At 41.2% G+C, this 24,867-nt stretch overlaps 1 protein-coding gene across 2 annotated transcripts; it reads right to left on the reverse strand.

Annotated features, from left to right (window-relative positions):
- Nucleotides 1-155: 155 nt before the first annotated feature.
- On the reverse strand, nucleotides 156-22,192 carry MCUR1 (mitochondrial calcium uniporter regulator 1). Of its 2 annotated transcripts, none has more exons than XM_044927308.2 (9): nucleotides 21,712-22,192; nucleotides 15,299-15,418; nucleotides 12,104-12,207; nucleotides 11,453-11,554; nucleotides 10,435-10,476; nucleotides 9,566-9,637; nucleotides 6,953-7,006; nucleotides 4,720-4,834; nucleotides 156-3,348 (listed from the first exon to the last, which is right to left on the reverse strand). In XM_044927308.2, the coding sequence occupies exons 1-9, from the start codon at nucleotides 22,130-22,132 to the stop codon at nucleotides 3,287-3,289; spliced, it is 1,092 nt and encodes a 363-aa protein (XP_044783243.1). In that variant the 5' UTR covers nucleotides 22,133-22,192; the 3' UTR covers nucleotides 156-3,286. The 2 variants fall into 2 exon arrangements, with proteins under 2 accessions (XP_044783243.1, XP_006057882.2); XM_006057820.4 differs by having other exon boundaries at nucleotides 156-3,606; nucleotides 21,712-22,189.
- Between the last annotated feature and the right edge of the window lie 2,675 nt (nucleotides 22,193-24,867).

A 24,867-nucleotide genomic window follows, 5' to 3' on the forward strand; every position in this document is an offset into this window, starting at 1 on the left:
ATCATGTAGGCCAAGAAAAGCAAACTCGTTGCTCAAGCTCATCTGATTTGGATTTCTATCACTTGTAACTTGACCTTCAGCTTTTGTAGAAACTTGTATATAAACCACATTTTCCTTCAAACAAGGAGTTAAAACACTTCACCACAAGCATGCTATTAAGTCTTTTGAATATGAATTTATTTTTTAAATCAAATAACCACTTTCAAATGTATCCTGTATGCAAATCCAAATGTTTAGGTTTTAGATTTTTAAAATAATACATCATTGTTATCATATACAACTGGAAGGAAAAAAACAGTATAAACAGAGTGTAGGCAGAAGTTGTTCTAGTTTTTCATATTCAATGTGAACTAACAGAAGAGTATTCTAATCACATAAAATTAAATATTTTATTTTAGATCATAAGAATATTAGGCCCCCTCTGTCATACAGTACAATGTAACCAAACATTTGCTTAAGTAATAAAAGGGTTAAGGAACGATCTGGGTTATAATGAGAGCAACATAAGTTATAAATCTGCAGGAAGGTTGGTATTTTCCAAATGAAACCCTGATAAAAGGCTAAACAGGCTCAAACATTTTCTATAAAGAATAAATCACTCCCGATTAACATGTTTTTGCTCCAGTGTCAGAAAAGTCACAACACATGTGATGAACGTATGTTAAGAGCCAGTTTTCGAGACGTGAGTTCCATAGTGCCGTCTATATGACATTTGTTCAGGAATGACGCCAAAATTCTCAGAACACGGCATATCGGGGGGAGAGAGGTCCCTGCCAACGCTGACACAGCTAGTTGTTAGCAGGAGGAGAGGCTGCGGAGGAGCGTGGGACAGGAGGAAGAGCTCGTCACTCTGTGCGGCAGCAAAGGGCCGCAGCCCAGGCGGGCCACAGACCCTATGGCTCAGGAGGCTGCGTTTCAAAGAGCTCAGAGCAAGATGGCTGGCTTGAGTCAAGCCTTTCTTCCTGAACCAGAGACTTCTCGACTGGTACTTGACATCCTTAAGCGGAAAGACGAAGACCTTCGGATGTAGTTTTGTTAGCTACCGAGCTGGAAAAGTACTTAGTGGAGGGCTGAGACCAGCAAGGAAGTCAGAATTCACGTTTCCTCTAAAGAACCATACACACAAACAGGCTTGCTTATGAAGGGAACAGGAGAGGAGTCGGGCTGCAGCTTAAGCTCTTTTAAAAAGACAAAAAGCAGGGGAGTGTAGAGAAGGTACGGAGGAACCTTCTGAGCGGTTCGTGCATGAACAGGAAATAAGGACTCAGGCCACTTGACATTCACGGTTAGGAACCTGTGCCTGGAAGGGTGATCTTCAGGACCTCACTATGCCCAATTCCCCCACGTGCTAGATGCACGGAGTTTCGTCAGGCATCTTTTCCCTTCTGAGTGCTAATGCTGAATTTCCTCCAAGCCAGCTGAGCTCAGGAACGGTCACACGGAATCCAGCCCCAGCCACTTACAGGCTCACAGACGGCCGGGCGAGCACTGGGAAGGGTATACTTGCATTTCTGGCTCCTGTGCTTTCAAATAGAATGTATCTGACTAAATAGAGAACGCGGTCCCGAACCGGCAGTCCGGGCCACCAAGAGGAGAGTTCGTTGTTCCCCGAGGCTGGGGAGGTGCGGGCTGGTACTTCGGAGGACTCCACTGCAGTCAGTGATGGCCTGGAACAAGTGACAGGTGGTGCTGCCCGCCCTCACTAGGAGGAATGTCACATGGAATATTGGTGGAGGACAGAAAGTCATCCAGCTGAGTGTTATCTAAAAAATATTTTATCAGAATATAAGGTCACTTTGCGAACACATTGGTATTTGCTTTGAAACAGAAGTGCGGACAGTGCTTTTCCTCCTGGGACTTTATTTTGTTGGAGGGTGTGTGCTCCAGCCTCCTTCTGGCTCTCCCTAATCAAAGTTATGTTGCAAAGGTGGGCTTAATGGGAAGTCACTTACTTCACTCTTTAATACTTAGGGCAATTGTTAAATGAACAGGATTTTCTGGAGCACCTTCTCTGAAAGGGAGAGAATATAGTGATAAAGTACCTTTTGTGGCAGTTAAGGGAACTTTGGATCTAGCTGAAAAAAGATTATTTTTCACTTTGAAACTGACACCACGAATGCCAAAGCATTTGATTTTCATACTTCTCTGGAGCTCAGACTCTTTAGGTTACACAAATATTCTCAAACAAGGCAATGACTTACAAAGTTTAGAAATGGCATCCAAAGGACAGAGGACAACATTGTTACCACTGTGGATGGAAGAGTAATGATGGGTACTTTATTCTACCAGTGTGATCCATTTTTCCACTGGACCAGGTATGCATAGATATGCACACGCACGTGTGAGAAAGACAGGAAGGAGACATCTGATGTCATCATTTCTTGAATGCTTATTCTCTTTACAGGCAGGTCATTCAAGTTAGACGAGAATGTGCATTTCCATGCCCCTCCCAGTTGTATCTAGTAATCTGTTTTAAATGCAGAGGTAAGGTCACTATGAGGATGTCTTTAACAACCAAAGAAATCAACCCATATTAGGCTGATACCTGGCAGGACAGTTCTCTAATTTTCAAAGCCTATGACCTGAGCTTGTAATTGGCAAAGGCATCTTCATTAAAGATATTTCTGAGCAGTACCTACACTAGCTAACTATCTCAGTATTGCTACAGACATTGTGCCTTGTGCTTTCCTTGTATCGTGTACAAAGCTGAAGAAGGCCAATAGGGTGATGATCAAATACACTGAAGTTGACTTCCATGCTGAGAGTGAGCACGTTTTCTAGGGAGACAGTGTCATCCCTGGAGCATTATGATAGCTCTTAAATCAAGAGGGAGAGGAGGAGGGACCGAGTAAGGGGGAAGAAGGCAGAAGAAGTCTACACACCAGGAAGCTGGGACAGTCTCCATCCTAATCATAATACTTCATTAGGCAATAAGATTTTCCAGCTGGAAGGTGCATAAACAATAAGCAGAATAATAACGAAGATAATGGAAACCAAAAGAAAAAAAAATCTCTCTCTGGTGTCAAGTACAGTGTAGCATGAGGCTACCAACTGACTGGACTTGAAACACAACCTCTAACACAGGGACCGGCTGATGTCAGGTCTGGGTCAGCAGGTGAAGAAGATTTGATCGATGCTCTTGGTTTGGTTACCGTGATTCTTCAGCACTTAGTAAAGTTCCTGGGCCTCTACACGGAGACCCCAAATCCTTGATGAGACAGAAGATTTAAAATTGCAGAGTTATACACATATTTACTGTTGCTATGTCCTGCAAGTTAGACTGAGTTCACTGGTCCAGGGGAGTGGAGTCCTCCTTGCTTTGTCCACCACTCAGAGTTATAAAGTTAACTAAATAGAAGAGATGAAAGAAGCAGTTATGAAATTTCTTACTTCTTTGCCTTGGTTATATGTCCATCATTTGCATAAAATAAATAATATGCATTAAATTTAAAAATCAGCATTATAATTAGAAATGAGAAAAAAAAAAGTACAGCAAGAATCTGGTGTTCTTAAGGCAGAACAATAGAATGCTCTTTAAATAGACACTTTATTATATCCACAGGCGATAAAATCCCAGAGCTACTGTTAGGCACGTAAATACAGATCCTGGAAGAAAAAGAACAAATGTGCACAGTATTAGTTCTATTAAAAGTTACTTGCAGGAGCATCATTTTACTAAAAAAAAAAAAAAAACAAAAAAAAACAACAACAGGCATTTATCCTCCAAGAAAGTAAAACCAAACCCAAGAAACCTGGCTTGTTCACTGATGTGCCACACTCCATGAAACACCTTCCTATTAAAAAACCCGACATCTAATATCGTCATCTCCAAACTACAAATAATATCCAAGGAAACTTCTCAATAAACGTATAGAATCCCAAGAATTCTGTGGTCACAAAGTAAATGCATTGGAGAAGGAAATGGCAACCCACTCCAGTGTTCTTGCCTGGAGAGTCCCAGGGACAGGGGAGCCTGGTGGGCTGCCGTCTACGGGGTCACAGAGTTGGACACGACTGAAGCGCCTTAGCAGCAGCAGAGTAAACGCACATGTACCACAGAGGGACACACCCTTTAACTCTGTGAGCAAAATTCTGCTTTTAAATACTATTCTACTTCAAAATATTGATCTAGAATGTTAAATTTGGTTAAAATAATGGTTAAGTAATTTTGGTTTTGGTACGTGAATCTTTTTCCCTCTTTTGGCTCAAAAATTTCAACAGCAAAATAACTCCTTATAAGACGTGTCAGCCACTGAAGTAGAAAGATCACGACTCAACTGTGTGTGAAACATTCCATCTTGAATGTCACTAAAAGTAATTACCAATAACTACAGTTTGATGATAGCATCTCATCACATTTAAGATGCCATGAGTAGTAGTAAAGTCAGGTACTTCACAAAGAAAGAAAAAAAAATGACATTAATAGTATGATACTTTATCTACTGGAAACTGTAAGATGCCTTATGATTTCAGAGATGTTAATGCATGAAAAAAATGTGCTAGAATCAATGAAATGCAATATCTGTCTGTGACTCAATTTATACATTTATCTTGGGAGTTCCCTAGCAGTCCAGTGGTCAGGACTCTGCACTTCCACTGCAGAGCACACGGGTTTAATCCCTCGTCAGGGAACTAAGATCGTGTGTGGCTTGGCCAAAAAACTTTAAAATTTTATTTATTTTCAGTTCATTTTAACTATCTAAATGTAAGACGGCTTACCTGCTAAATATTTAATATTATCAAGCTTGTGAGACTCAAGCATGGTTTTCAGGCCAGCAACCTCAGTGTCTATCTTTCTGTCTGTCTGTGTGACGGCCCGATCCTGCTGGGCGTGCTTTTAAAACAAAGAGATTCACAGCATTAAACCACACTGGATTTGTCCCTGAGTCCCTTCCCGACAGGGTGCAGTCAAGGTACACCCATGGTCAGATTAAGGAGACCTGGGCAGCCTTGAGTTCTAGCTTCATGCTATATTCTGCCAGTCAGGGCCTTAGCTATCTCTAGGCCTGTTTCCTTCAGTTTGAAACAAAGATAAAAAGTAACATTGGCCCTGTCTTCACAAAGGCTGTTTAGAGAATCAAGTGCAGTTACTGATAGAAGAAAGCTTTTATAAATTATAGGCAGCTTTACAAGTAAGATTAAGATTAGGAAGCTGGTCTGTTCTCAATGGCAATGAATATACCTCCTCCTTCTGAATTCCTCTCAGTAAAAGGTATACAAAACATGCTTTAAGGAACCCTCTTACACTGTTGGTGGGAAAGCAAACTAGTACAGCCACGATGGAGAACAGTGTGGACATTCCTTAAAAACTGGAAATGGAACTGCCATATGACCCAGCAATCCCACCGCTGGGCACACACACCAAGGAAACCAGAATTGAAAGAGACACGTGTACCCCAATGTTCATCGCAGCACTGTTTACAATAGCCAGGACATGGAAGCAACCTAGATGTCCATCAGCAGACGAATGGATAAGAAAGCTGTGGTACATATACACAATGGAGTATTACTCAGCCATTAAAAAGAATACATTTGAATCAGTTCTAATGAGGTGGATGAAACTGGAGCCTATTATACAGAGTGAAGTAAGCCAGAAAGAAAAACACCAACACAGTATACTAATGCATATACATGGAATTTAGAAAAATGGTAACAATAACCCTGTATGAGAGACAGCAAAAGAAACACAGATGTATAGAACAGTCTTTTGGACTCTGTGGGAGAGGGAGAGGGTGGGATGATTTGGGAGAATGGCATTGAAACATGTATAATATCATATGTGAAACGAATCGCCAGTCCAGGTTCGATGCAGGATACAGGATGCTTGGGACTGGTGCACTGGGACGGCCCAGAGGGATGGGATGTGGAGGGACGTGGGAGGGGGGTTCAGGATGGGGAACACATGTACACCTGTGGCAGATTCATGTTGATGTATGGCAAATCCAATATAATACTGTAAAGTAATTAGCCTCCAATTAAAATAAATAAATTTATATTAAAAAAACAGGCTTTAAAAAATGAATGGAATCTTAGGTAATCTAAAAGCAACAGTGCTTGCTGACACTATTTCTATTCACATTTTTAAAAAGTTTTCTTTTTTTATAATTCAAATACCAAGTGTTTTATTATGAGGCTTGGCTATACTAAGGGCCTTTATGAGTTCTTTCCCAAATATAATAGTTAAACCAGATACATAGTTAACACCCAAAGGGTAGTGAGTTTGGCTGATGTTATAAAGGGTTTGTAACAATTCATTAATGTGAATGCGTAAAAGCATGGGAAATACTTCATTAAAAATCCCAGGGCAATAAGTAGCCCCCTGTGGTGAACCGTTCAGGTAATGAATAAGGAAATAAATGCATGGAGGAGTAATATATTCCAGAGGATGAGTTTAGTATTCTCTCATGGAAGTCTCTTCCAGGTTTCAGAGGTCCCGGGTAATAAGGATGGAAAAGAAGTTATACATGCCATAAATTAAAAATATAGTAAAAAAAACAAAACTCCATTCCTTATTTATTCTTCAATTAAAATAACTAAGTACTTTGTTAAGCACCAAAAAATTCCCATGATACTCCACTTCTGGGTATATATACCCAAAAGAATTAAAAACAGGGACTCCAACAGATATCCACAATTAGAGTACTATTCACAATGACCGTAATAATAATCAAAATGTAGTATGTCATAAGGGAATATTATTTAGCTTTAAAGAGGAAGGGGAGTCTGACATATGCTACAACATGGATGGACCCTGAGGACGGAAAGCCAAGCAAAATAAGCCAGTTACAAAAGGACAAATACTGTATGATCCCACTTACACGAGGGACCGAGAGTGGTCAAATTCACAGAGGCAGAAAACAGAATGATGGTAGCCAGCAGGAGGAAGGAGGAGCTAGTGCGTTTAACGGGCAGAGTTTCAGTTCTGCAAGGTGAGAACTGAATCTTTTCTTACCAGTGACACCATTTCTGTTTTTATTTCCAGCAGCTTCCTTTCGTTTAACGAATACTGAAACAAACATGTAACACAGGTTAGATTCTGATTTATTCCTTTATTTATTCCTCTCCTCCTTCTCTGATACCTTAAATATTCTGGTCTCAGTACTTCCAAGAATATGTACCACTAGCAGTCACCCGTAGGATAAAGCAGCCTACCTGCTTTCTCCTTTTGATCTTTTTTTAATCTTATTTATATTCACTCATTGCTTCACCATCTAGATTCCCTTTTGTCATCTTCTACCTCTCTCTTAGTTGGTTTCTTTTCATCTCTTTGCTGTGATGTCTCTAAGTCCCTCCCACTACTATGATAGCATTGCCTGGGACCAATTTAGATGGAAGCTGAGTCACAGGCTTTTCAGCTTTGGGAGGGTTGAAAAAAGTAGGGTAACAATTCAATTTAGGAGCTATCCCATCTTAACTACAAACAAAATTGGCACTATTTGAAGCTTAGACAAAAGAGAAAAGACATAAAGTTGGGAAAAAAATAATTTCAAGGATTATTATTCTGTGACATAGATGCTGCCTTCTGATTATAAAACACTATGTAAATACACAGATTCAAGAAATACACTAAACCATCACATGTTGGTTTTAATTGAAAAAAAACAACAACAAAAAACAAACCCATGTGGGCACTGTCACAATCCAATGTTATTAAGGGAATTGACTAGTTCTACTCAGAATTAAAATGATATCTTGCCTTTTTTGCTATTAATGACTGTGTGATTCTGTCAATACTGAGAACAAAATCAGGCATATTTCCTTAGTGGCAGGCATCAGGATTTGCTCAAGCAAATAAAAATTGGTAATTTAAGTGAAGAATTTAAAAAATCCTCAATAAATTAACACTTGTTATGGGGGGAAATTAATGCTTTTTAAGTCTCTAGAAACTTTCTAGCTATAAATGTCCCTCTATGACTACCAGGGGGATAGAGTATAAAAACAGCATTGCTTAGGAGTTTAAAACAACAACAACCCAAACCCCAAACCAAGAACTACTTGCAGGACCAAAGAATGCTCATCTCCAGGGTTTCAGACAGAGCTATGCACCAGATTACCACCAGGGGGCAGGGTGGAATGGGATTTTCTGCATCCCTTAAAATTCCAGCCTTCACTAATACTGACTCAGCCACAAGAGAAAAGACTAAATCTCGACACTGCTGATTATAAAAGTGGCATCTATCTGGACCCATCTCCCTCTACCCCAAAGCAGTCTATAGGCTATACTGCATTTGAAACGGGCTGTAAATATCACCACGGTCAACGCTGCTGGAATAGTATTCTAAGTGTATTAAACAAAAGAATGAGAGGGTTGGATAGCTCATCTTCCTCAGTGCATGTTAAACTCATGCTAGTTGCAGACTAGCATACTGCTGTCCCGCACTTCAGAGTAATCCGAATTTAGGATTTCCAAAAAGGACTTCTCAGCTAGGTTAATAAGTCACACAAATTCACTGACTTTAATCCATGCTCACAGCCCCTATCTCCCAATCTCTGAGATCTAGTTCTTCCTGACTTTGTTGCTAGAGGCATCTTCCTACATCAAGTGGATTCAGAATTCCTGCTAAGCCTATATATAACCCTTAAGGGCAAAGGTAACCAAAGGACTTTAAGTCATATGCTAGTGATCATTATATATTTCAGCAATACTAAGTGATTTCCTCTTCATGGTTAAAAGTGTTTCAAAACTAGAAAGGCAGGTAACACTGGCATAATAATTATTTTGTATATCATATGGGGGCTTCCCTGGTAGCGCAGTGGTAAAGAACCTGCCAGCCAATGCAGGAGACACAGGTTTGATCCCTGTGTCGGGAAGATCCCCTAGAGAAGAAAATGGCAACCCACTTGCCTGGGAAATCCCATGGACAGAGGAGCCTGGTGGGCTACAGTCCATGGGGTTGCAAGATAGTCAAACATGACTTAGCAAGTAAACAACAAATATATGTCATATAATATATATATATATATCCCTTCTGCTTATATACAACCCATATTTTGTGGTATCTTTTTGGTAATGAAAATTTTACTTTTCAGTTATTTTTCCTAACTGAAAATTTCAATTTAGCGTAACTTAAGGAATAATTTAGAATTTGCATTTCAAAACAATGCAAAAAACTCATTAAGATTTCTCTATTAAAAAAACTACATGAAAATAGTTTTCAAACCCTCAATTTTTAATGTAGAATTTAACATTATTTAATATTTATAATTTAATATGTTTCAAGTCAGATAATCAACTTAACTTTTGCAAAATCAGGACCAGTAGAGATTTAAGTTAATATCAAAGAGATCAAGATAAAACAATTTATTCATGTCTAAGTGACAAATAGTTTAGCATCTCTGAAACAAACAAGATTCAAACTTGACTTGATCAAGATTTTAATTTTAATGTTACTTTTTAAAGTCCTAATCCAAAATACAGTTGAAATAAAGAAACACCATGTGTAACAATCATATACAGGTAAATATTTAACAGTACTTATGAACTGTAAATAACCTTAGATTTGACCTAATGTTCCGTCTTGCAAAGAAATTAATTCATATTCTATTTTTAAATAAAGAAACATACCAGTTCTTTCACTCTGCTCTTTTCTAGATTGAAGTCCAATTTGGTATCTGTTCGGACTTTGATCACTTCATCCTAGTGGGAGGGCAAACATCAAAGACAGAAAGAAATCCAAAGTAAGAGATCCAAAGCCTGTGTGGACATGAGCCTGGGTCCACTGTCTCCACTACTTCACTGGAGGGGTCGAGGGTAGGGGCTGAAGGTGTGCGAAGAGATGGAGCTAGAGACGGGGCAGGTCAAGAGACTGGTTAAGCCATGTGTGCGGGGACTTCCTGGTTATTTATACAGATAATCCCCTTTTATGTTGAAGTCAGATCACAGTGGGTTACTGTTGCTTTTAACATCAAGATTCCCAGTACAATCACCTTGTGGAATTTATGAATCAAGCTGTTCTCTGGACAACTTTGGAAAGCAGAGATGGACTCAAGTCAAATATTAGATTCTGGTTCAAATAAAGCTTTCTGACACTCATCAAAACCTTTTTCTTATTTAACACCAATGTCCTTTCCACTCAAAAAAATCAAGCAGCTGGCATTAGTCGGCATTTTAAAATCACATGTAATTCTTTTAAAGACAGTCTCTCCTAAGAGAATGTAAGGATTCCATGTGGCTGTTTTAGAAAAATTTTATTTAAAAATGACTTCATTCCTTCTGGATCACAATTTTCTTAATGGATTTGGTTACAGACATCAGTAACTTATTCTTTGGCTATGTTCTCGGTTAAATCTTCCAATATGTACTTTTGAGACATATCACACAAATATTTAACACAGAAGCAAGTTTTTAAGAACACATAAATATTTTGGACATTATATTTATTACTGAACTTATGTAATTATAAACGAGCAAGCAAACAGGAATGAGGATCTTACCATTACTTGTTGTTTTAACCGATGGAGCTCAAGTTTTATTTTCTAAAAAAAACATTAAGAAGAAGTCAGTCAAGGATATGTTTGGAAGGTTAGAAGAAAAACCTAAAACTTGGTAATAAACACATATTACACCATGCGTTTATGAGCAAGTTCTTCAAGTTCTTTCCTCAATTCAACATGAATTTAGCCACGTTTAGAACACAACCATAACTGAACAGTCTCAGAGGCAGAAATGATCACTGGTCATGCCAGGATGGCACTACAATCATGGCGTGTCTTGAGGGCTTTCAATTCATGTTGAAGGCCACATACAACCGGTAACGCAACTGTCTTCAATAGTCTCATTTCCCTCCAGCGATGCTTTAGTACCTCTTTCAAGTTTCCTTTTAACTAATTCTGCCCTCAAATAAATGACTTCAAGACAGTTTCAAACTTTATCTTTTTTTCTAGCAAAAGAAGGAATCGTTCGCTAGGTGGGTTCTTATAAGATCAAGGCTAACAGGTGATAAATGAACTTCCTTCATGGGACTGTAAATAGGACTGAAAACAAAAGGAAGATGCGGAGACAGTACCTATTTCAACACTGATCTCATAAGCCCACACTTTAAGTAAGACATGAAGAGATATTTTACAGCACCACTTATTCATAATAACCCCAAACTGGAAACAACTCTAATATGCATCACAGTAGAATAACGCGGTGTGTTCCGATAATACTATGAACGATGAAAGAGAGTAATCTATTGCTGCAAGACACATTTGTGACTCCGTTGATAAAGTCACAACCAGTTAATGGCCATGTAAGCTGGGATGGTGATTTTTGCTGTGGGAGGAGTGACCAGAAGGGGATGACGGCAGGTCTTGGGGTGCCAGTCAAGGACCGCTTCTTCATCTGACTGACAGTCCATACTGAAAATTCACTGTGTACACTTCTTTGTACACTTTTGTGTATGCACATTATATCTCCAAATCCTAATAGAAAAGCACTTGATAAATATGAGTGGCTCTTTAGTTTTACCTCATTTTCTGATCTGAGGGCTGAAAATTCACTCTTCTCCAAAATAATCATATCTTTTTTCACATTGGCGATCTGAGACATTATTTGCTGAAGAGTGATCTCCTGGGAAAAGAAAAACAAAACATATAACCTCGTCTGGCCTAGGAAGTCCACCTCCTACCATCTCAACCTGGGATCATCTTAATGAGAAACCAGGACGTGGGCACATAGAAAGAGGTTCAGTAAGGTCCTCCTCCGTCTCGAAACAAGAAAAGAGGAAGAACTCCAGGCCAGTATCAGCACCAGATGAATCACAGTTAACAGAGTGACAGTCAGAGGACCGCCAGCTACAATTCAGGCCACATCTCCATTTATTAAAGCATTTTGTTGTTCAGTCACTCAGTTGTGTCTGATTCTTTGTGACCCCATGGACTGCAGTGTGCCAGGCTTCCCATCTCCTGGAGTTTGCTCAAACTCATGTCCACTGCATAGATGACTAGAAGAGTTAGTTTTCAAACTTAATGATTCTATAGAAGTTGAAAAAATAGCTCTGAATAAATATATTTTATGCCACTTTAGCCATTTGCCTCTCGTCTATACTAAAATTGCTACACGCTGGGACTTCCCTGGTGGCCCACTAGCTCAATCTGCTCAGAGCCCCAGCAAAGCTACCTGCTGCATCTTGGTGACCATATCTTTGTAGATGATATCCATGTTGGCCTCCATGATCTTGATCAAGGCAGATACGACGACTTCTGCTTGTTGAGTAGTAAACCCTAGGCAAACACACAAAGACAATTACTCAGGAGACTGTAGTTGTCAGAATTAAAGAAAAAAATCCTTCATTGAAAGGGAGAAAATACAAAGTTACACCTGCAGGTGAATGTCTGGATTCAGAAGCAGCTGGGAAGTGTAGCATGGCAAGAGGGTGGAGTCCAGTCCCAGGCTGTGATGTGTCTGTCACTTGGGACAAGTTGTACGCATGAGCGTTTACACGACTGTTTCCTCACGCACAATGAGGGGTGGGGCTGACTGAGCTCTGATGTCCCTCCTAGGGGTCAAAAACCATGTTTTCAGAGAATGTCTAATGACAGGAGATACCTGCTCTGCAAGGTCAAGTGAAAAGATGCAAGACTCAAAAATACAGATATTATACAAGTTATTGCTTTTATAATTTATGAGAGTCTAGGTAGCTGTTATTTTCTTCTGTGTTGTCTTAATTTTCTACAATGGATATGACTTCCTTAATTTTAAAGTGTATATATTAGTAAAAAATAATTACATTAAGTAGAGAAAGTTTGTTTATTTCCAGCACAAATCGGTCAAGTCAATGGCTATATAATAATAATTCAGCTGTTATTTAATGTTAAAAGACAAAATCAGTTCTTACATTTTTCCCTCCACAATCTTCCTCAATCACTAGTGAGGAAAGCCCAAATTGGAAAGAATATATTCTTTTATATTCAATAAATGACGCTGAACTGAATTACATAAAGACTCAACTTAGCAGTGCTACTATTTTTAATAACTACAGGTACTAACATATTTCACATTTAAAATTCTAATTAAAATGCTTAATTTTAAATACTTAAGATGAATAAGTACCTGGTATATAATTCTTTCTGTTAAATAGTTTCATTTATAAGAACTTCAGAAGAATGTACTGATTCTTACAATTAGTTCATGGCATATTTGTCTGGATAAAGTTATACCTGATTCAATCTGGATGAGATTAAGCATGGGACTATACTGAAAAAGAACAAAGAAACAAATTCAAAGAAGACAAAAAGACCTCCGAAAACCTATTCTTTTCACTTTATTCAAAATCCTTTTATTTTCAATGTGTGGGTCATGAATAGCTAGCAAAAAACATCACTCAAATGTTAACAGTTTAGCTCTGGCACTGGGATTCAGAGTAGTTTATCTTGGTTCTTTTCTGTTTTCCTAATTTTAAAAAAATCAACAAGTCTTTTGCAATTTTTAAAATTTATTAATAAGGGTTCATAATTAAACATAATTAGGCTTGGGAATTATAAAGAAAAGAAAAAGAGAAACCAAAGTGGACTTACACTGATTAGAAAAGAGATAAACTTTACAGTCTTATAATTTAGAACCACCTACAGGAGGAGAAAGGATAAGGAGAAGTTAAGCCTGAAAACTTCTGGGATACCAGATGCAAATAAATTCTTTGTTTTAATAGGAAAGAGAGGTGGGACAAAATCAGGGCCAGTGAGATTATGGACAGAGGAAGTTCTGTGAATCAGGAGACATAACTCCAGGGGAGGAAAAAAAGGATAAAGGACAGAGCATTCCCCAAGGGGTCCTTCCTGGTCTTACCCTAACCCAGCCATCATCCAGGTAAGCACTTTCACATCCTACACCTAGTGGGGTCCTTACATCACTGGTTTTGAAATAGGCAAATACTCACAGGCCAGGGTTTTAAATCAAGAAAAGTAGGAAGTACATATGTTGAAACATTCAACATCTATTATTTTTAATTTGTCAAAAATAAATAAATGGATTCTGAAAGGTAGGAGGAGAAACAAACCCCATCTTTCATGGGAGAAAAGCTTTGGGTCCACTGCTGCTACCTGGCCACAGTCACGCTTAACAAAATGAATGGCGTTCTCTTAACATCATCAGACATCCAGTCCATGTAGACACTCCTATTATCTCTGGAATGTCTTTTTTACAATTGGTTACTTCGAATACAAAAGGTCCATGAAAAAAGAAAAAAGGAAAGAAAAAGAAAAGTGGAAAGACTTCTGCTTATCAAGATAATTTTAGATGCCCCTCTTACTTCTACTTTTCTTTTTAAAATTCTGAGCAGAAAGAAGTCGTGGTGGAAAAGGCTGACTGTTTCAAGTTTGAGAAGAAAAAGCTGTAAAAATTATCACAGAGAATGTGACAGTTTTCCCAACGTGCATTCAGGACATTACTTAACACTCAGAAGGGCTCTCTGGAATTCTCTGGGAACTGAGAGGGGAGAAAGACTGTGAGGCCACGCAGCTGGAAGCTTGCAGAGCCTGAACCCAGAGCTGCTAACTAACCCACGTACGCACAGAAGGACCCACCCCATCACCGTGTTCTGGGAAGACAAAGCACATCAACACAGGGCAGCTTTTCAGATATGAACACACATAACCGGATGGATGACTGTACTATAGCACAGACTGGTTTATTTCAAAGGCATAAGCTATGGTATCTGAGATTCTGATTGTGAGAGGATATGTGTTCACAGTTTAAAGAATTATCAATATAATATGTATTAAACTTACACTGTGCATTTGTCTAGACAAGATTAAATATGAGACTGCTACCTACATACTAAGCGTACTTTGAATAACTGCCATACATTATCGGAGTAATCTTTTACATCAGTTGGTTCAACAGCAGTAAGAGAAAATGTCAGTCTGAATATTTTTTTAAAACCGCAGTAAGCTGAAATGATCAGTAACTGCTGCTCCGCGACATTTTAATTTCATGAAAAGTTTTAGAGCACAGGAGATGCACAGGAATAAAACTGTCCCTTCTGGCCTTAGACAGTTGTCCTAGGAGCCATTCCTGAGTTTTGCTGGTTTGTGTCTAATTTTTCACCTGTAACACTATACTTCCAGAGTGATGTTATACACACACACTTCACTTGGACAAAGGGAAAATGTAGGAGAAAAGTCTCAGTTGTGCTGATGAAGCAAAAATGCCCTTAAACAGAGAAAAAACAAGAACTTAAAAAAATGGAGACTGATCAAAAGGCGACCTGTAGACTTCAAAGTCAAAGGGAAATATGAAAAATTAGGTAAGACCATCAGGAAGCCGTGAGGTACAGGGTTTCTCGATGGCACTGAGTGGCGACTGGCAGAGGATTACCATTCTCCTCGAGCACACACACTAAGGCATGGGTGTCAAAGTAGAGCTTCCTGTTCCCAGAAGAGGTGAACTCTCTTCTTTTGCTGTCCAGCTGCAGGTTCCCAGCACAGAGGCTCAGCTCTAGAAAGGAAAGGATACTATGGTTCATAACAGGACCTGATGGTAATAAAAAAAAGCAACTCAGCATCAGGAAGAAAAAAAAAAAACAAGGCATATCTCAAAGGCCTGTTTTTTTAATTAACAACGGCTTTATTGAGACACACCTCACATGCATATGACTCACCCATTTGCAATGCATACTTCAGCTGTTTTCAGTATATTTACAGAGCTGTGCAGTTGACCCACAACTAACTTTACAATACTTTCATCAATCCCAAAGAAATCCTAGACCCTCTAGCTACCCTCTCTCATTTCCCTACTCTGTGCCCCCCAACCTCGACAATCCCTTAATCTATTTTCCGTCTCTATGAATTTGCCTACTCTGAACATTTCATTTGAATAGAATCATTAGGTATATGATATCTTGTGACTGGTTTCTTTCCCACAGGGTGGTATTTTCAAGGTTCACCCCACCGTGTTCTATGTCAGTATCTTATTTCCTTTTATTGCCGAATAATATTTCATTGTATAGATATACCAGTTTTTTTTAACGTAGTCACCAGTTAAAGGACTAACTGTATGAAGGTTCTAATTTCTCCACATCCTCAACACTGTTATTATCTGTCTTTTTTTTTTATTATAATTATCCTACTGGGTGTCAAGTGGTATCTCTCTGTAGTTTTGATTTGCATTTCCCTGACAGTTAATGATGCTGAATATCTTTTCATGTGTTTACTGGTCATCTGTACATCTTTGGAGAAATACACTTTCAGACCCTTTACCCATTTTTAAAAAATTGGGCTATCTTTTTATTACTGAGAGTTTTTTTTTTAATATATCTTAAGATAAGTTCAATTTATCTTTTTCTTTTGGTCCTTTTGCTTTTGGTGTCACAACTAAGAAGCCACTGGCAGATGTGAGCACAGAGATTTACATCTGTTTTCTAAGGGCTTTGCAGTTTTAGTGTTCACATGTAGGTCTTTGACCCATTTGAGACAGTTTTTGTATTCGGTGTGAGATGGGGGTTCAACTTCATCCTTTGACATGTGGATGTCCAGTTCTCTCAGCACTATTTTCTCCCTTAAATTATCTTGTGACTCTCATGAAACATTCAACCGATTTTAAGTGGGTGGGTTTATCTCTGGATTCTCCAGTCTATCCCATTGATCTATATGTCTGTCCATCTGCTAGCGCCCCATTTTCTTGATTACTTGCAGCTCTGTAATAAGTTTTGACACCAGGAAGTGAGTTCTTTTTGTTCTTTTTCAGGATTGTCTTGGCTATTTTGAGTCCATTGCATTTCCATACAAATTTTAGGATTATATAGCATCAGTTTTTGCAAAGAAGCTACTTAGAACTGTGATAGAGATTGCATTAAATCTGTAGGTCAATTTGGGGAAGCAGTGCCATCTTAAAAATATTAAAGTCTTCCAACCATGAACATGGAATGTCTATTTATTTAGGTCTTTAATTCCTTTAATAATGTTATATATAGATTTCAGAATATAACTTTTGTGCTTTTGTTGTTGTTAAATTTAAGGATTTTGTTCTTTTTGATGCTACTGTTACTGGAATTGTTCTTTAGATTTTTCAGACTGTTTATTGCTTGTATATAAAAATACAACTGAGTTTTGTTCTTGTACAGTTTGTATGTTGATCTTGTATCCTGCAATCTTGCTAAATTTGTGTATTAGCTGTGAAAGTATGTTAATGAATTCCTTAGAGTTTTCCATGTACAAGGTCATGTCATCTGTGAATAGTGATTAACTTACTTCTTCTTTTACAATCTGGATGCCTTTTCATTTTCTTGCCTAACTGTACTGGCTAGAGCTTCTGGCACAGTGTTCAACTGAATAGTGACAGCAGATATCCTGGTCCCTGACCTTGGGGGCAGAATAAACTTGTCTTTCAGCATTAAGTATGAAGTTCACTATGGATGTTTCAGATGTCCTTAATCAGGTGGGCAGGTTCCTTCTGATTCAGATTTGTCATGAATGGATTATGGAATTTCATCAAGTTCTTCGTTTTTTCCCATGATGGCGTGGTTTCCCTCCTTTGCACGGTGATCATGGTGTGCTACACACATTGATTTTTTCATGATAAGTGAACCTGCTGTTCCTGAGGCAGAAGCCCACGTGGTCCTGGTGTTGACTCCCTCTCACATATCGCTGGATCTGGTTTGCTAGTATTTTCATAACAGATATTTGTCTGTAGTTTTCTTTCCTTGACTTTGCAAAAGTCTACCTTTGGGGAGGGACTTCCCTGGTGGTTCAGACGGTAAAGCGTCTGTCTACAGTTCGGGAGACCCGGGTTCGATCCCTGGGTTGGGAAGATCCCCTGGAGAAGGAAATGGCAACCCACTCCAGTACTATTGCCTGGAAAACCCATGGACAGAGGAGCCTGGTAGGCTACAGTCCATGGGGTTGCAAAGAGTCGGACACGACTGAGCGACATCACTTTTACTTTCACCTTTGGGGAGACATGTTCTAACAATTCATATATTACCTGTTGTACAAATTTCTGTGTGTTTAACCACAGATCCAACCTGTTTTGCAAATGTGTTTCAAGATGCTCATTTGATTTTTTAAATTTTTTTGGCCGCTCTTCATGATATGTGGGATCCTAGTTCCCTGACCAGGGATTGAACCTGCAGCCCCTCTACATGAAGGGTGGAGTCCTAACCACTGGACAGCCCAGGAAGTCCCTCCCGGTGCTCATTTGAAAGAGGCAGCATAGTAATGGTTTCCTGGTTTTTGTATTCCACAAACCATAAAAGTAGTTTTAAAAAGACAGGGAACAACTGCAAAATGAACTTGTAATTTTTATCAAGAAAGGCCATTTAAACATAATAGTTTCTTATTCTTACAAGCATACTAAAATTGACAGTAAAAGAAAAAGAGAGATGGACAATATAAAATAAAAATCTTTCAATTAAATGTAATAAACATAGCTATACAAAAACCAGTCCATCCTAAAGTAAATCAGTCCTGAATACTCATTGGAAGGACTGATGCTGAAGCTGAAACTCCAATACTTTGGCCACCTGATGCGAAGAACTGACTCACTGGAAAAGACCCTGATGCTGGGAATGATTGAAGGCGGGAGGAGAAGGGGACGACAGAGGATGAGATGGTTGGATGGTATCACCGACTTGATGGACACGAGTTTGAGTAAGCTCCACCAGTTGGTGATGGACAGGGAGGCCTGGTGTGCTGCGGTCCATGAGGTCACAAAGAGTCAGACACGACTGAGCGACTGCACTGAACTGAATATAAAAACCTACTACATCTTTGTTCTTACTTGTCTAAGATGCCAGGAGTAGAAGAGTGAGAGAAGACAGAATAGTCATCTATTAATTCAGAGTTCAAAGGTTTTCTCAGGAGCTCTCCTAAACATCCTTCAGCTGATCAACTCTTATTCTCATCCCCTAAACATTCAGAGGAAATTCCAAGGAAGCAAAAATGTGACATGGACAGGACCCTACAGATCTGATGCTTTTCTGTAAGACGACAGCAGGGGTTCCCAAGTTACTGGAAAGAGTGGGGTGGCTGCAGTCACAGTCTGTACCAAGATAAGGGTCAAAGAACCAATAATCACTTTGCACCAAGCACTGTTTGCAGACCAACAAAACGTCAAATGCAGCAACTACTGTGTGTATGTGTGTGGCAAACAGTAAAAACAAAACAAACAAACTTGAGAGTTGCTTATATTCAAAGAAGCACTCGCCTATAGCATAAGGCCCTTGACAAGGCACACAAAGCTCATCCTAATTTAGCCCACTCACCCCTTTAGCTTTTGTTCTGGCCACCTAAGCTATTCTGTTTCCCGCACTGTCAGACGCTGTACTCCATCCTTAAGCTTGGCTTGCTCCCCTTTCACAACTGGTAAATTTTAAGCATCCCTTTTACCCCTCTTCATCTAATCTGACAGTGTGCTAAGCACCCATTATGTTCTGGGCGGGGCAACATGCTACCCTGTAAGGTTCTCTCTGCTAACTCCTCCCAGGTAAGGGAGCAGCCTGTATTCCTTCCTTATCTGTGTTCTCAGCCCAGGACAGACAACCTCATCATAGCACTTATTACATTTATTTCCATGTCTGTGTATCATTCCAAACTCCCCAAGAGCGTTCAGTCAGTTATTTTTGTATCACTAGCATTTAGCAGAGGTCCTGGTACATTGCAGGCCAGAAATAACTTAACAAAATATCCAACTGTATGAATTTTTAGATCCAGATCTACAGACTGTCTACAAAGAAAGTTTGAGATGAACTGATTTCTCCTCTTCACCTACGGTTTTCCCTTTTCACATAAGTGAGGTCACTTAAATCTGGCACCTCTTTCTTCATCCTTTATCTCCAGCCCTGGGCAAAAACCGGCCTTTATGAGAAGAGAGCCCGACACAGAACAGCCCTAGCTGGATGGCAGGTGAATGAATGAATGCACCTCTTACAGGGCTCTTTATAGGCCACCCCACCCATTTCAGAACTGTGCTGGACTGTTCCATGGGTTAGAGAGCTTAAATATATTTGTGTCTAGAACTGGCTTGATGCAATTATTCTAGTCCAAAATTTCTTTCTTCTGATAACAATAATCATTCATGTAATTTAAAACAATATTGCAAGCTTATTTTAAATAAATATTATCGGCTGAAAAATGGAGACGACCTAGTCATGTGTCACTTGACGCTACAACCCCGGCTGATGGAAGGTGAAGTCCATCTTGCCTCCGTCACAGGGCAGGGCCTAGGGACACAGCAGTACTCTGGCACCAGAAGCAGCTCTGGTCCACTTTTCTTTCTTTATTGTGACAACAAATTGAGGTCTAAGAACTATGAATTCCCAGAATTAATAACCAGGAAACAAGGAAACTGAGCTATGATATGTAATTCTCCTTTGGGGACCTTCTGAGCGACTTCACTTTCTCTTTTCACTTTCATGCATTGGAGAAGGAAATGGCAACCCACTCCAGTGTTCTTGCCTGGAGAATCCCAGGGACCGGGGAGCCTGATGGGCTGCTGTCTATGGGGTCGCACAGAGTCGGACATGACTGAGCAACTTAGCAGCAGCAGGAGCACATCAAAAGCATACACAAAAGAAGCCCAAAGTTAGCCCTGGACAGAGGAAGAAACTCAGCACAAAGTTTCTATTCATCAATCATCCTTAGGTCTAAGTAGCTCTAGGGAGAATCCTGGACACCAAACAGACCACTAGGCTGAAGACCAAGAAACAAATTCTCATTAGCTGACGGGATCATGAGAAGAAAAGAAATCACTAGTTACTAGCTTGTCAAAAAAAAGAGGAACAGAAGGCAAAGTACAGAAATAAAGACTCACACTCACTGTGGCACACTGCCAGCTGACCACTCACCTCCCAGTCTCCTACACAACTCTCCTCACGCTTTGCAAGAAACTAACCAGTTTCTTCCCCAGCCAAAGATATTCTTAAATTTCAGAAGCAACCAACATTTACCGAGCATTTCTGTTGAGGAAAACATTTTTTAAATAGCCATCAGTGTGGTTAGGGAGAGCCACTGATGTATATGTATAGATTCCCCAAAGTTAGACTTTTGCTAATAAATAACAATAACCTCAAATGATTTTTTTTTTAATCAACAGTTTTCAATCTAGTACACTGAGTCTGCTTAGACTTTCCTCATCTCATACAAGGGAGTGATTGATCTCACGTTCTCAAAGAATTTAATCAAATGTCAACTTCTCAATGAAGCTTATTACGAGGACTCCATTTAAATAACTGGAGGACCATTCCACTTCCCAACATTTACCCCCTCTATTTTTTCCGACACCATTGATCAGATGTTATTATATACACATATATAATTATATATAATATATGATATTTATATATTATAACGTTATTATATTATATATATATATATATATATAATCTCCTTTGCTAGAATTAAGCTCCAAGAAGGAAAAGAGTTTGTTGACCAATACACTCTGAGTACTTAGAAAAATGCCAGGCAGAGTAACGAACCAAAAGAGGGTCTGAAATTAAACTGTGAAACAATCCCTTCGCCTCCTATAGCTTCGCGCCTCCCATCGCAAGCCTACACGCCGTGTGTGCACCCGTCCCGGGGGATCTGCAGAAGTACGCACCCACTTCCCGCAGCCATCAGTCACAACCTGCGCCGGACACCTGGCGCCCGCCTCCCGGAAGGATCGGACCTTCCCGTGTGGGGAAGCCCAGGTTAGCGCGTGGCCCAGACGGCGTGACCGGACAGACCCCCGCCCGGGAGGAGACCGGCGACCTCGGCCGGCCTGCCCAGCTCCCGCCGCCCCGGCCCGGCCCTCACCTCTCCTGGAGGACGCCAGGGCGGCCACCCGGCCCAGGCACCGGGGGAACGCGCCCGCCGCACCCGCGAGGCCCGGGGCCAGGCCCGGCTGGCTTCTCCACACGCCGCCGCGCCCGGCCGGGGGGCCGGCGCGCGGGCGCTCCCAGTCCGCGGGCGGCCGGCGCGAGGCCGCGGCCGCCCGGCGCGGGCAGGGCACCAGCAGGAGGAGGAGCAACGGGGAGGCACGTGCCGCGCCGCCGCGGGCCGCCTGGGCGCCGGGGCGCAGCGCCCCCGGACCGCCGGGTAGCGCGGGCAGGAGGCGGTGCGCGGGGATGCCGCGGCCACCCGGACCTCCAGCGCGGCCGGCGGCCAGGAGGGGCAGGAGCCGCCGGCGGCTGAGCGGGCACTTCGGCCTCTCGGCCGCGACGGAGCCGCAGTCCATCCCCGACGCGGTCACTGGCCCAGGAGCGCGCTCATACCAGTCGCGCGCGGCCCCCGCCCGACACCTACGGCAAAAGCGAGCACGGGCGGCGGCGCCGAGCCCGCCCTTTCCTGCTCGCCAGGCGAGGCTCGGGGCCCGCGCCGGGGGCTGGGCTGTGCGGGTAGGCGGGGCTCCAGGCCCGCGCCGGGGGCGGGGCAGGGCAGAGGGGCGGGGCCCCGGGCGCGCGCTGGGGGCGGGGCTGGGAGGCGGGGCTCCGGGCGCGCACTGGGGGCGGGGCCGGGCTCGTCTACCGGAGCCAGCACCCGAAGAGAGGCGAGTCTTTAGTTCGGTTCAGTCGCTCAGTCGTGTCCGAATCTTTGCGACCCTATACACTGCAGCACGCCAGGGCTCCCTGTCCATCACCAACTCCCGGAGTTTACTCAAACTCATGCCCATTGAATCGGTGATGCCATCCAACCGTCTCATCCTCTGTCGTCCCCTTCTCCTCCTGCCTTCAGTCATTCTCAGCATCAGGGTCTTTACCAATGAGTCGGTTCTTCGCATCAGGTGGCCAAAGTACTGGAGTTTCAGCTTCAACACCAGTCCTTCCAATGAATATTCAGGACTGATTTCCTTTAGGATGGACTAGTTGGATCTCCTTGCAGTCCAAGGGACTCTCAAGAGTCTTCTCCAACACCCACAGTTCAGAGTCTGGTACACATCAAACCCTCATCCTGCTTCGTAACGGCGACCAGGGAGACCAGGAGGTGGTCGTGGGACTTCACAGAGCTGGAATGAGCTTGGAACTGCCACGATTTGCGTATTTATTACACTGATGTCCTTATAAAGACATTAATTATCCTGGGCCCCTTTAGAATCCCGTGGAAAGTCCGCCGAACTGCCCTGGGTTTTCCTGACTTTCCCGGTCCGAAGTCCCTCAGAGTGTTGGCGCCGAAGTGTATTTTAATAATTATTAACAGGGTCGAGGGTGTAGCACTTAACGTAGTCAACGCATTTAAATCTAAACTTTAAGAGCTTTTGTTTCCGGATTAGTGGATCAAGTGAGAAACTCTCAATCTGGGAATTTAAAACGTGGGGGTTTGAGTGTTAAATGAAACCTACTGGTATAAAAGGATATCTGATACTAGCAATGTTTAGTTCAGTGAGCTTTTTGAATGCCCGCTGCACCTGTCTCAGTTACTGGTCCATTGTGTGAACTCAGAGGTGTTCCTTGAACGAAGGAATGAAATGTCCAAGGCACCAGCCTAGGAAATACAAAAAAAAAAAAAAAAAAAAAGATTGAAAACAACATTTTTATTTACATAAATCAATAAACTGTTTTTGTTTAAACCTGATAGAGTAAGGTTTCTGTCTCTTATCCTAACACAGAAATCTTAATAAATGGACAGACTAGATACAGGGATTAAAAGGCCAAACGAAAAAGAAGTATCTACAAATTAAGGCTTCAGGCAGGGACCAAACAACCCACAGGGCTCATAACTTTCTGACAAAGTTGGATTGGAGAATATGTTTGGACATGGGGCCCTCCTGCTGTCTCCCCACAACTGGACCTGGGGACTTCCATGAGCCAATTTGGGTTCACAGAGCAAATGCTCTGAGACCCACCAGCTGTGAGATCTCTAGGCAGGCCTCACACACTCCGAGGTCACCAAGGAGAAGAGAGTGAAGGATGGCAGGGCTGTTCCTGGAGGCCCTGGGCCTGGCCAGGGTGTGGTTACCATGTGGTGACCTGAGGGTGATGTCTCTGCAATGTAACTACAAAGTAAAGGGGCAGGGATAAACAGATCTTTGTGGTGGTGAGTTTTCTACATTGTACTTGAAGTGCTAAAATACTGAGTCTAAATAGATTTAGAAAAGTTAAAAAAAATATGTACACCGTAATCCCTAATCTATAAACGTATTATCTGAAGAGATATAGTCCAAACACTCAATAGGTAAAATGTAATAATAAAAAATATTCAAATAACCCAAAAAGAGACAGCAAAGGGAAAATAGATAAAAAACCAGAGGAAACAAACTGAAAGCAAATTTTCTTCGAAAATACTGGAATTGCTCTTTTAAAAGAGAAATGCTGCTACTGCTTCTGCTAAGTCCCTTCAGTCGTGTCTGACTCTGTGCGACCCCATAGATGGCAGCCCACCAGGCTCCCCCGTCCCTGGGATTCTCCAGGCAAGAACACTGGAGTGGGTTGCCATTTCCTTCCCCAATGCATGAAAGTGAAAAGAGAAAGTGAAGTCGCTCAGTCGTGTCCAACTCTTAGTGACCCCATGGACTGCAACCCACCAGGCTCCTCCATCCATGGGATTTTCCAGGCAAGAGTACTGGAGTGGGGTGCCATTGCCTTCTCCGAAAAGAGAAATAATTACAATTAAAAATCAAAATTTTATTTCAAAATTAAAGTTGACAGTTTATTTAATTTGTATTCATTGGAATACAATCACGTAAATCCTTTTGTATTGGAAAACGATTTGCAGTTTTAGTTTTTAATGTCCACATAGTTACCAGTGTAAAGAATTAGAATCATGCCTCACACATGTTATATCTTGCATGTATGTGTGTATACACTTAACAATAATGTGTGAGTTGTTTACTATTGCAAAATAGTAAATTGCTTAGATACCATGTGCAACAGTTGTGAGTATTGTCAATCAAAAATTAAAAGAACCAGAAAGCCTGCATCTACATCTGACACCATGTAATGTCAACCAAAAACACTGAGAAAGTCTGGAAATGAA

This window comes from Bubalus bubalis, chromosome 2, assembly GCF_019923935.1.
Source record: "Bubalus bubalis isolate 160015118507 breed Murrah chromosome 2, NDDB_SH_1, whole genome shotgun sequence".
NCBI classification, from domain to species: domain Eukaryota; kingdom Metazoa; phylum Chordata; class Mammalia; order Artiodactyla; family Bovidae; genus Bubalus; species Bubalus bubalis.